General features: G+C 37.4%; 1 protein-coding gene across 1 annotated transcript in view; it reads left to right on the forward strand.

Annotated features, from left to right (window-relative positions):
- Positions 1 to 14,067, forward strand: part of LOC106953607 (protein tyrosine phosphatase receptor type G) — a 161,000-nt gene that overhangs the window by 91,756 nt on the left and 55,177 nt on the right. The window contains exon 4 of the mRNA XM_015042494.1: positions 7,331 to 7,479. Within this exon, the coding sequence (XP_014897980.1) occupies positions 7,331 to 7,479 (149 nt within the window). The remainder of the gene's footprint in view (positions 1 to 7,330; positions 7,480 to 14,067) is intronic.

The following is a 14,067-nucleotide window of genomic DNA, read 5'->3' on the forward strand; positions in this document are numbered from 1 at the left end:
AGCCGCCATGTTCACCAGCCCGCCACCAACTGTGTCTCTTTCCCATTTGGGGACAATCCTGCAGAGTGCTGTTGCATGTTACAGCTTTTTCTCAGAAAACTGTTGCCTGCTGAGGCTAAGAACCGAACGATGAAAGACTGATAAAAAAAAATAAAAAAAAAGTTTTGAGTCAGGAAACCCAGCAACAAGACAATGTTGTGCACAATCCCAGTTAAAGCCGACAGAGAAAGATAAAGATGAAAGTCGATCACCTTTAAATTGCGTGTGTCATTAATTTTCAAAGTCTCACATATTTCTTTGGTAGAAATCTTTTGTGTTATAACTTTTTCAAACCAAGCAATCCTAAGAGCCCTCCAAGGGTTTGAGGTGCATTTTTGAGAGATTTTTTTCGTCTTCTTGCATTCATACCACAGGCATGGATGTTGAGATGAAGTAATGGCCTTCAGGTGGATGTCAATTGAATAAATATCACAAAACTACAGCATTAAATCTAAACACAAGAACCCAGCTCTTTTATCAAGGTCTATTTTTTTTTTTTAATTTATTTTATTTTATTGCATTGCTGACATTTCCTTAGTGTTTTCAAAGTTTTCTGTATTATTGGTAACCCATATGCTCAGGAAAAACATTGTGCACATTGTGTTTTAGACTTGAAGAAATTCAACTCAATTCAATTCTTGACTGAAGCCACAATATAAAACCTTGTGTGCTCTCGACTCGAATATGAACCAGCCTACAATCAATTTATTTTCTAGTACACGTTTAAAAAATGAGAATATTGGTTGAAAGAAGCGATATTTTTTTTGTAAGTCATATCATAAAGTGAAATGTCTCATGTGGAATCATCACACTTGGGGAGCTTTTCCAATACACTATTTTTTTTGGAATTTTGATTGTCATGACTTACAGATAATAAAAATCCAACATTCAGTGTCTCAGAAAATTAGAATAAATGGGAACTGATGATGACGCACCCAAATCAGCTAACTAGCCCTTTAACTGTCTCCTTCAAAACTCTCGCATGAGGACACTGGTGTTTCGACCAGTCACCGTACAGCTGCATTATGAGAGCTTCCATTCTGAAGTAAGAGTCAATAAAAAGTCCCTCTAAAACCTTATGAACAAACGAGGGAAGGCTTTGAAAGTTACATGAGCTAAAAAGGTTTCTGTGGTTGGAAAGTCTTATGTTTTCCTAGCCCCAGATCACCGATGCCTCTTGGGGGTGTGCCAGAATTGAGTTGTTCAAAAGTGTCACAAAAAGGGACATTAACATCACTCACACTATTTAAAAGTCAGCTTTGTAATTAAGAGCTGTGTGAACAGATCTTAAAAAGTTCATTGCGATTGATTACATGTCGCTCCCTTGTGCCTCGGCCTGCTTTGAGATCGAGCAGATTAGCTGCCATTCGGACCGCGTTCCTCAACAAAAACACGTCTCGGTAAAATTTCAGGCAACTTCAAACCAAATTCAGCAGGAATCGGAAGCCTCCAGAGACATTTGCATTGATCAAGGATTTACTTTCACACACACTCCCCTTCTTTCACAGGCTGTGATTCAAGGTCTTTTTGGCTTAGTTTCTAATTCCTTCTCTGCTGTTTGAGGGTTCACACACGCCCAGGGCCGCATTTCTAATGAAACTCCCAAGGCCAGCCAGCATCTCCATTCCCCAGCTTTTCTTGTGTTGCACACAGGATTACCCCGCTTCAACAACAGCAGAATCAGGGATTTTTGCTCTATTGCAAAGGAGTTGCACAATTATGATAATGTGATGGATGGTTATTTCCTGACCTAATGCTTTCAGTCTGAAAAATCTCCTGCATCATTTCGTCGTCTTCATGCTGTGGGCCTTTAGCTTAAGTAGCGCTGGCACGTTAATACTTCTGGCAGATTCTTTCTCGCCTCGCGACAGGAGCTCAGCTCATCCCTCATCACACAAGGTTCCTCTCTCTTCAAATCTTCTTTTCTCTTCTCTTTGTTTATCAAAAATATCACACCTATTTCCTTCTCCCAATCCGTAAATCTGTTTGAGTTACTTTCAATTCTTTTCGTTTTTGTCCCCCCCACCCCCCACAACTTATCCATCATCCTATGTGTTTACTGACAATCTGTGTTTTCTTGTTCACACACTCAATCCCCCCTGGTTTGCTTTGTGTGATGATTAAAAGTGGGCCGTCCTCATTCACAGGCTGACTAAATCCTCGTGTAAAGCGAGGGATCAGCCGACAGAGCACCAATTATAATCTGGCTAATGATGTCAAATGTAGACGTGGTAAAAAGGCTTCTAGATTCATCTGATCTCAGTCAGGACAGCAGAGGGATTATAAAACGCCCTGGTCATGTTGTTTCGAGAGACACGGAACATTAAAACACACATAATACTGGTGTGAACATTAAAAAGAGATGATATCGGGCCACATTTCCTACTGAACGCATGTGGAAGTGCCCACAGGCAAAACACTGAACCCCAGCTTGCTCCTGTTAGGCGAACGTCTTGAAGAAGCTCATTTGCAGTCGGGGACTTTGTTCACCACAGTGATTAAAAAAAAATAAAAAATACATTAACATTCTTTTCATAACATATAGATGCATCATGTATCTTCAGTGCCTTGCAAAAGTATCAAAAACCCTTGAGCTTTTTTAACATTTTTTTTTTTTTTTTTGCATTACACCCAAAAAAAAAAAGAACTTTATTGTATTTGGTTGGGATTTTATGTTAAAGTCCAACACAAAACGTTGCATAAATGTGGAATGGAGGGAAAGTGATGCATGTTTTTCAAAACTGTTTATAAGTAGAAATGCGATGCAAATTTGTATTCATGTTTGTTGAACCAGGCAACTGCAACGATAGCTCCGGGACTTTCAGGACACGTCTCTTCAAGAATACTAGAGTTTAAAGCTATTTTTGCAAAATAGTTAAGCTCAGTATTGCTGAACAAAGAGCATGTGTGAATAGCACTTTTCAAGTCTTGCGTTCAATCTTACTTGGTTCAAGTAAGAATCAAGTAATTAACTGGGGCGTTAATTGGGCTATAACATTAATTTCATTTAAGCCACTCCATTTTAGCTCTTGCTTTCTTTTAGGATTTCTATGTTTAGCTCCCTTCATTTTCCAATCAACTCTTGCCAGCTTTCCTGTTCCTGCTGAAGAAAAGCACCCGTAGCTCATGATGCTGCCACCACCATACTTCACTGTGGAGACGTGGTTGGCCACCACCGTGCTTTGTTATGAGGAATGTGTTGTCATGTGGATTTGCAGTGTTATGGCATTTTGTGGGGGCAAATACACATGAATGCCACACTTCCAGATTAAAGGAAAAGGAGATAAAAGGAGGACAGAAATAAATGGATCACTTTCCTTCCACTCAGAGATATGCACTGCTTTTTTTGGTCCAATATATTTTACATTATAAATACTCCTTTCAGCAGTCGGCATTCAGTCAGCATCTGAATGGTGGAAAGGTTGTTTTTTTTTTTTTTTCTCTACTATTTAGAAAACAGTGTAGGAATAAATTCTCAATGCAATCCCCTGGGAGCTGAAACACAAGGTACATAGCAAACTGAACAGAAACGGCAAGCTGACAGATAAATTACCACGGAAATAAAGCTTTATTTAATTTACCTTTTAAATGTGAGACTGATCAATTTTCAGTGGCTGTGCTAACTAGATTCCCACTGCATTATTGCAATTGTAATTAGGTCACATGATTCTCTGTGACCTGCTTTGAGGTCTTGAATAAATTCCTCAACTAATAATTTTATAGACGCACAGTTTAGACTAACGTGAACACTTAATGATTTCTGATTTTATTGGATTTTGTTTTCACTAATAGACACAGTTATCTTCGCGCAAGATATGTAATGTCTGGTTGAATTAAAACTCTGGATTTCCTAACAATAAAAGTGTCATGTATTAGACCAAATATGGGGGAGAAGTATCTGAATAAACTACAAATGGTAACTCCATCTCCTTTAAGAAAGACAGGTTATAGGTCTTTAAGGTATATTTTTTCAAATGCACAAAATTACAAAGTAGTTAAATGTGTTAAATTACTCACTTATTCATTAAATTATTGCAATTATACAGAAGCCTTACTGGTAGCCTTCTGTCATAAATAGTTCCACGCTGAAGTCAAAATATCCTGCTGTAATTTCAGAAGTTACATTTTTAAACTATCTTTAACAGTATATGTAAGCCAAGGGCACAGTTAGTGCAGTTAGCAATATTAGCAGTGGAAATATAGCTTCATTTCCAAGAGTCTCTTTTATCCTTTTTCCTTCATTGTACTTAATTTTGACCCCCTCACAAACTATGAAATTAAAGCGCTTTCTGTTTTTATATATATATATATATATATATATATATATATATACACACACACACTTTTTAAATGTGATTTTTGGTGACATTTTAGAGACCATGCATTCAGCCTCTGCCAACTATTTGGGTAGTTGGCTTGATTTCCATAGACTTGTTTTATTTTTTACATATTCTTCACAAGGCGTCTGAGATTTGAAATCTCAAGGAGAGCAACAAGGACATTGTGTTGATGAAAAGGAGATGTTTTGTTTTTAAGTACTGATCTCGATTTACTATCATGCAGTGGTGAAAATATGCTCACTTACTTCACTTTTTGAATTAAATATCTGATTGGGCCAATTTCCTGCCTGATTCTAATCTGTCTCTGATTTATCAATTCAGATTGTAGCCAAGGACTCACATAAAAAGATAAAATAAAATAAAAACTGAGCTGAAGGTTCTTAGATTCATTTGAATCCAATGAATCTTAAACTGAAAAAAAATTGTACCAGAAATGGTTATAAAGGCTTTATTGCATTTAATTAATTGACAGAATTAACTTTGTCAGAATGTCGTCCACCTTTTCAGCTTTAGTAAGTAAGATCTTTTACCAGGGTGCAGGGACATTGTTTGTTTGTTTTTTTTTTGTTTTTTTTTAGTGCCACATGACGCTTGTTTTTTCCCTTCACAGTTTCTCCTCTAAAGGAAGTGAGGAAACTAAAGTTTTGACAGCTTTTCTACATAATACAAGGAGTAAAAATGGCTTCCCAAGGATTCACGTCTGTTTTCTTGCCATGTCTTTCCACATTCTTTTGATACCTTTGTCAAATTGTGCTAATGTAAAAATGCTTGCAGGTGCCGCTTGTGGTAATGGGAAACTGTAACAGAATGTCGTGTCTATTATTATGTTGGAACCCATTTGGAAACACTCTCAGCAGTGTAATTCAACAGGATTATCACCGCTTTGATTCCCTTTGTGGTGTGCTTGGGCACTATATGAGGTACCGCCCCCACCCCCCCTCCCCCCATCTGCAAACGGTGACCAACTCTCGCTGATTTCCACGCAGCCCTCAGTCACGGTCCCCCCATTGTTTTTTAACCTAACCCTGTTCTCAGTCATCTAAGCCGTGGAAAGCGTAACATTCCAAGTTCAAACGCAGCAAAATTGAGCTACAATTGCATCACAAATGGACAATTTGGACTTGAACTTAATAGTTCCATGCGTCTTTTCACTAACCAGCGTGAAACTGTCAACATTCAAAGAGCCAGCCCCGGGCTTGCCACAATGTGTTTTCTGTTTATAGCTGGGTTTTATACAGGATATTAAACGCTATCATCTGCTTGGACTGAAAAGCGGGTCTTGCTCAGGCATTATAGACTTTCCCATTCCATTCCACCCCTCCCTGATCTCTGATCTTCATCATCTTGTCTACATTTCCAGTATGTCCTCTGTGTTGTCTGGAGCACTTGCGCTGGGCTCCGAGTCAAGTTCAGACCAGAATCATATTTATCTTACTGTTAGGTCCAGAGATCAGGCTATTCCCGTCCGCTGATGTCTCTTCTCATATTGAATTGTGATGTAAACAGCGATGGCATGCCATGAGTGGATTTTTTTTTTTAAATCTAATTTTATGAAAACAAAGGGATCATGACTCTTTTTTTTAGCATCATATCTTGTTAGCCAGTGCCCATGTTTATCTAATAAACCATGCCTGTTATGTTAGTGTTTCTTTTTTCTTTTCTTTTACAAGCCTGGAAAGTTTTCACGCATTGGGAGTCACACATATAATTACCCAGCAGTCATCTGTATGAAAATCAATACTTTAATAGATGTCAACTGTATGTTTGCCTCTAATCTTTGTTGGATGCTAGTTTTGAAGCCTTATTTATCTGCATATAGTGATTGTATAAATACAATGTCAATACACTCAGAGGCAACATAAAATTCGACCAAATGAAGTGGGGGGGAAAAAAAGTAATTAAATATAAAACAGTGAAAAAAAAAATAGAATCCTCTGAAAAATTTCTTAGACCAAGCAGTGGGACTTAATGATATTAGATGAGAGAAAATGTGAAAACGCCTGCTATTCTGCAGAGGCAGAGCAGCGGCATTACGGCCTCGTAAAAAGCTGCCATGTGGATAAAGATCACAAGGCATCTGGATGCCATCGAGTCTTCCTTACAAGTCGTGCAACAATTAGAGAGACGGTGCCTTTGACTGAACCTGTGCACTGCACTTCTCGCAGTCAACCAGGGATTTCAAGGACACTGGGGGGAAGCATGTTAGTGCTCTCTGAATAGCACATCACAAGCATCTTTGTGGATGTGCACGCCACTAATGTTGCATTTAACGATTTTTTTCACACAGGCTTAAAGCCACATACCATGTCAGGTTTCGGGATTTCTGCAAGGGTTTTGTGCCCCCATGGGTCCTCACTTCACACAAAGTCAAGAATATTTGAGATTCAACAGCTTGTTAGGCCATTTATACCGTGAATGGCACAGGGAAGAAAAGCAGATTGATCGAGAATATACAGTATGTATATGTATGTATGTATGTATGTATATATATATATATATATATATATATATATATATATATATATATATATATATATATATATATATATATATATAGAGTGACTTATAAAATTACAACCTGATAAATATATATCTATTTTTTGTTGGTATTTTTATGTTGAACTATTTCCTGTAGTTCAACTAAAAACAATAAGTAATAAAGAAAGCTGAAAAACCAAGTTGCATAAGCGCATAGACATTTAAGCTAACGCTCACAATACCAAATTGTGGCTTTTTTTTCCCTCTTAAAAGATCCACTGTTGGTAACACAAATGTAAAAATTATTTCAGAAAAATAAATGTTTAAACAAAAATAAGCTGCCATTATCCTGGGATGAGCTTCTTTGCTAATTAAACACAATGCCACTGTATAATTTTCTTTCGTCTGCCTTTCTTTAAGTGTGCTTGAATATCCGTCTTTGATTCAATTTCTCCATCCCTCTTTGTCTCCAGTCGCTGTGCTGCTGAAGGATGACTACTTTGTAAGAGGCGCTGGACTGCCAGGGCGCTTTAAGGCTGAGAAGATGGAGTTTCACTGGGGCCAGAGTAATGGATCAGCAGGCTCAGAGCACAGCATAAATGGCAGAAGGTTCCCCGTAGAGGTAAAACGTCATGTTGCTACACACAGTTTGACAAATGTCCAAGGTTCAGTACTGAAGGTCAGCACTGAATCGTTAGTGCGGTGTTCAAATAGATTATAACTTAATACCCCTCCTAAACTATTTAATTAATGAACCCTAAAGTAAAGGTTAAGGCACGTTTTGGCGTCTAGATTTCACTGGAACCTTTTAGTCGTGAACTCAGTGGTGCTTTAAAAATGTTGGTATTTAAACCCTCAAAAGCTCAGGGGTGTCAGAACTGAGAGAATATCCTGATGCCTTCCACAATTTTACTTCTTTTCCAAGATACTCAAATGTTTGAACTTTATACAAAATCCATTAGGGGACCTTAAAGTAAATCCATTTCCCAGAGTAGCCAAGAAATCTGGTTATTTTTCTAGAAATGATTGAGGAGTGACTGTATCAAACAGCAGAAAAAAAAAATCTATTTGTGGTCAGCTTTTCAGTTCACTTTTGTTTAAACGGATAAACAAAACATATGCTTTTTATCTATGCGCGTGTCATTGAATTAGAATGTCACTATTTTCACTTGGTTTAGCATTTCAGCTCAAGAAGAAAAACGCATACACACAGATGTTGATCAAATAAAATATCATTTGAGATAATTTAATATTACCCAATAAGACGGCTATTTAAATATAGAAATCTTATCGCCTTCACATCCATGTGGAAGGCTGATTTTGTCCAACAGACATCGTCATTGACAGAAGTGCTCCAGGATTTTAAATGAACACGATAAATTCACCTCTTCCTCTCTGGTTCTTTCTCGTGTGTGTTCCCAGCACTCTGAGTGACCTTTAACATTTTTGGTCCTGTAATCTGTGTGTCAGCTGTAGGCATCCACCGTGGTGAGACCCTATCCAGCAGGGCGAATGTTAGATTAGCATGCAAAGTATAAACTCATAATTCTTGGAATGCATTAGCCAGACATTTCTGCATGCTGAACGTTTAGTTTGTGAATAATCATCGATGTATGCCGATACTAAGACTTAACGTATTTAAATACGATTAAAGATGCAGCATAAAGCTGAAAGACTGAAAGATCATCCATATTAGCAAAAGTGCAGTATACTCAAGACTGCTTAGAGTCGTGTTGGTTAATGGATTCCGAGAATTGTTAGTAAACTACGACATGTTTTTAATTTCTAATTTAGTCGTTTTTACAGAGATTACAGTTAATTTACTGGAAGACGACCTCGTATAGAAATGAGTGAAAAAATTCTTAGCTTTGACCGCTTATTTTTGACAACACGTTTTTTTCTTTTTTTCTTTTTCTTTTTTTGCATTGCACAAGGGTTTTATTGCAAATTGGGTTTGTGGAATTTTAAAAGATGTGGGAATTTATCAGACGGGGAGGCTTTTACAGGAATCACTCAAGCTGCAGTATACAACTGACTGAGAAACGCGGCAACAGATTGCCTGTAATAAAGGCAAAGCAACAAAAATCATCAAAGACTCTTATAAAAGAGATTTAAAGGGTATAAAGTCCTGGGATCCTCAGTTATGATTTATTCTGAATAATGGATTAAAGTACAAATTTCACTCTTTTTATGTCATGCAGGGAATAACTTCTAACTGCCTTTTCTTCTTTTTTTTATGTAATTTACAGTAGTATGCCTTTTCTAAACTGAATTTGAATATGTCTCATACATTTTAAATTTAGTAGGATTAAAGTCCGTGTCGTTTTTTTCAACAATTTTATGTAAAATCATATTAATTAGTGTACATTTAATAGTGTGTGAAAACAGGAAATTGTTGGTTTTCTTCCTGTCCGTGGTAAATCCAAAGACGAGGCGAGCGGCGTCTTCCTGTTTGTTCTTGGCCCTCTTCTTTGGAGCCTTCTCTTCCGCCACAGCATTTTGATGCTGAATGGCTGGGTAATTAGATTTATTTTTGCCACATCATTTTGTGTTCAGCGTAGTGTTAAAGGGCATTGGATTATATACAGCCATTATAAAGCTGTTGTGCATATGGCGCCTTTGATGGTGTGCTTCTAAATAATATGATGGAATTTACTTTAATGGCCAATTTGGCTGCTGTTAAGAAGGGAGGGGAGAAAAAGCAAAGAGAAGAAGAAAATTATGCCCTGCAGGTACATAATTCATAGATCTGAAATGTAGATTTTTGTTGCAAGGCATGTCTTTGTGTGTAGACCAAGGTTTCTGCGGTGACTTCTCTGTGAAGGAGCTCGGATTCCAAAGCTAATGTGCTCTCTCAGTATAAATTAGCGGCATAATGCATACCTGCAAATGGGTAGATGTCAAGGCTTAAATAGCTCAGCTTGTTTCGAGACGTGGGGAGGGGGAGAAAAAAAAAAGCTACACAATTTTTATGTATGAGAGAAACAAACTAAATTTTGCTTGATGGTGATCTCTGCGATGTGTCTTTTTATAGCCGTATAGGAAATGTGTCTAAACAGCCTGAGTAAGCTTTAACACCTGGACACCATATGCTGCAAATGACTGCATAGAAACTAGTCAGCAAGCAAGCAGAAGAAAGTAAGCAAGCATAAGCGCTGGGAGGAGGGAGAATGACTCAAATAGTCAGCTTTTGCCAGTTTTCAAGATGGCAAGCCTTGACCAAACATGCTTAAAGGACACATATGCTCTTTCCTTTTTTTTTCTTTTTTTTACAAGTTCATACAATTTATTGAGGTTGTAAGAAAATGTTGGTGTCATGCTTCAGTCAAAGTAACACTGAAAAGAGAGCATGCAACACCGTCCCTTTTGAGACTTTAATTTACACCTGCATGCAGAGCCTCCAACGTTAGGCCAGGAAGCGACCCTAGCTTTTTCACAGGGTCTGCCTCTGTGGTGTTCAGCAACCTTTGAAGCATGATGTGAAAGCCCACAGCCTGAACTCACTAGGATACTCAGAAAACCCGGCTCCAATTACTTTGGCAGAACTTAAACACAGTTGAAACCAGATATTTACATACACCAAATAAAAAAAGGCACATGCAATTTTTTCTGTCACTGTCTGAAATCAAGTCAGACAAACCTTGTCTTGTTTTAGGTCATTTAGAATTATCACAATTATTTCTGTTTGCTAAATAACCTTGCACTAACACTTGGAGACTTTTTGTAACTGTCTTTGAATTCATAAATGTACATAGATCTGGTCGGTATCGAGGATTATTGTCTTTTAGGCACAATAACTCGGGTCAAACCTTGTCCGTTTCCTTCCAACCTAAAATGAGAAGTTTGGTTTGATTGTGTGTGCACGTCCTTTTAATTGGTGTATTTAAATAGCTGGCTTCTATTGTACTTTTTTTTTTTTCTTTTTTTCTCTCAGTGGCAGTTTGATTATGCCTAATATAATATGCATGCACATATTAAAACCCTGTTGGGAAAGCATTATGTTTATCTCTTCTGTCAGATATCTGGCCCATAAATCCTTGGTCTATACCTGCTAATAGAACTGGGATACATTTAAATTTCATAGGATTCTGTTAAGAAGTTAGAAGTAGTAATTATCTATAAGTAGTTTTCCCATTTGCTTTGCTTGTGAGCTCTGTTTGGAGCAGTTAATTTAAATAAAATATGAGTATAAGATTTTGAAGATTATGACACACTGACCCAAAATAGGCTAAGAACTGCATTTGCTTTGAGTAAAATACAGGACACTTTATTGCCGGTTGTCAAAGCAGGCATGAAACGTCCCTCTGGTGTGAATGTACACACAGTCATTGCAGCAACAACCCCACAACCAAAAGGTATAAATGTCAAAGGGGTGAAATGATGAAGTGAAATTGGTGTTTAAATTGTTAATGTTAATGCAAATGTTACATATTTTTTGTGTCCCCTGGCAGTCCTTTACTGGTTACTCTGGTCTAATGTGTAACACATTCCATTTTGAAATATTTGCTTGTGCATGTGGAGGTCAATCCAACAAACTGCGACTCACCATGGTCCCTTTGCAAATACCCATAAACCGCTGCAGCAGTAAGCATCTTGAGCAAATGTGTTGGTGGCTTAAAGGTATATAATACAGTGTTTGCATGAACCACTGTGGCATTTACAAGAGTGGAGGTGATATGATACTGTGGAAGTCTCCTTTTGTCTCACTTTGACTAGATATTAGCTGAGGGACTAGTTTGCATGATCAAAGTTAAGGTGCTAAGAGAGTCTTTTGTTGCAGGTAAGCTATTCTGTGCTCATTATGAAACATAGGTTAGTGCGAACAAGGAACGCAAAAGACATATTTTCGTACTACAATAGTCTTAACATGCAGCATCTAATTATCATGATATAATAACATTTTACAAAAAAAAATCCAAAATATAAAAAAATACCAAAGAATGTTTATTTAAAACAAAACTTCAACAGTTATTCCTATAATTACACATTGAATATTAGATATTGTAATAGTGCTTGCTGTATGCACTGACTTTGCAAAAAGCAAAAAAAAAAAAAAAAATTTTTCAATTTAGCAACAGTTTTTAATGAGTTTTGTGCTGTATGTTTTTTTTTTATGCTAGTATATCAATATGATATCAGCTGGTTAATTAGTCAGGCTCTCTGCTCTGGTGGTCAGCTGCCTAAGAGACCTGCAATGCATAGCTTGCCAGCTTTAGTTTTGCTTTAGTTTTTGTGTTGGCTTAATATTTCTGTTTTTAAGCAAGGATGAATATAGTCTCTCTTTGAGCTGGTAGCTCAGCAGTGCACATCAACCGAGGAGTGGAGCAGCGCTTTGTTGCTCTATGCTTCATATAGCAGCAGAAGACTTGGATAACCCCAGGACTTTGTATCATATCTCATTAAAATTAACTTAAACTCCTATGACAAAAATATTTAGTACTTTTGAATTTGTAGTTTTTTTTTTTAAATTGATATATCTATTTTTACAATAGTAACCATCCCATCTTTTCCCATTAATGTCAACAGAACCCAAATTCAAAATATCCGAACTGTCCCTTTAAGAAAAAAATTCTTACACATTTTTATCTGTTTCAAAGTATTCAGTGACTAAAGGGAGAATTATTTTACCTAACTAGAAAAAGCGCCAGACACCAATGACTCAATTATTTATTAGATTTTTATTATTATTATTATTATTATTATTATTATTATTGTTAGCGTTCTTATTGTTTCAGGTCATTGTTTTAGGTTTGCTTACATTATTCCAGCTTGATAGGTCCCCACACAAAGAACAGCAATCCCACATGGGATTTCTGTTGCACAGGGTATGATGATGCCTGAGGAAGGAAAAAGTGGGTCAGCAAACACCTCTCATGGCAACTTCCATCACACCAGTGTGTTAAAAGAAAAAAGAAGTACATTACCACGACTTTTCATACAAGAGGGACAACAAAGCAACTTCTGCCATCGTAGCTGTTAACTACACATGTAGATACTCATGACACACCTCAGGAGCAACAGAATTGGAGGTCTGCTTTTTAAAAATTTTCTCTTATTGATAAGTCAGAATACATAAATCAAGTGTGATGTATTATTCCACAGTGTGAAGCAGAGGGTATAAGTAAAATGAAATGATGAATGGTTGAGGGGGAGTGTGGTTGTGTAGGAGCTAGCCCTTAGCCATTTGACTGCTTCATCTTGTAAGAGTTGCTTTTTTCATTTTTCATATTTGCGACGCTGAACAATTTGATATATTTCAGATTACATTAAATCTGACAGGATGCGTGCAGCTGAATTGTGTACGTTATACGGCTCGTATAAATGTTTGCGCTCGGTGTAGCCAGCGTCCTGTCATAGCAGAGGTCGGGTTTTGTTTTTGCGTAACGTGTGTTTTGTTCAAGACATGAGCAGCTTGACCAAGAAGCCTGATCTCCCAGACTTGTTTATCTGTGAACTAAAACTGATCTCCGGCTTTCTTTTTAATTATCTCTCACTACAAATGAGTCACATTCAGCCTTGAGTCAGATGTCAAGCATGTTTGTTCACAGCAGAGGAAAAGGGCTTTTATCTGAAGCTTCAAAATACACAGATTGGTTTCATGTGTACAAGAGGTGAAAGACAAATTTAGTTTCAATGAGCCATGTTATGGAGCAGATCTGGCTTTTTCGCTTGGATATCTTTAACTCCTCCCAAAAAAAGGAAAGTACCCAATGGAGTGCTTGGCCTGTGGCTCCTGAGCTTGACATTAATCTAACTATGTTCTTTTTCTTGGGAGTGAAGTGGGCAAATCGATAGATGGACCACCTGTTCACTCAAACAGCTCTATGACAAATGAAAGTGTGGAGTTTTTTTTTTTTTTTTCTCCCCTCGGGGTTCCTCAGGGAGATCTTTCCCTATAATGTATTAGGTTGTCGCTGAGGTTAGATTAATTATACATGGATTACAAATCACACTTTGGAAGGGTATACGTTTGCACAACCAGCACTAAGAGCATATGAATAAGTATTACTGTGGGCATACAGTAAGGAAGATAAAAGCTCCACTGAAAGCAAGGAAAAAAGTAGGAAATAGAAGAGTGTTGGATGAGTCAAGACTGACCCAGGCAGAGCCCAGGAGCTAAATGCAGAGCACTATAAGAAACGCATGCAGAAAATGAAAACGGCTGCACGCACCAAATCCTGTGCTTTTTAGAAAGAAAATCAAAATCAAT

Source organism: Poecilia latipinna, unplaced genomic scaffold, assembly GCF_001443285.1.
Source record: "Poecilia latipinna isolate Pla-1442-1.1 unplaced genomic scaffold, P_latipinna-1.0 Scaffold592, whole genome shotgun sequence".
NCBI lineage: Eukaryota > Metazoa > Chordata > Actinopteri > Cyprinodontiformes > Poeciliidae > Poecilia > Poecilia latipinna.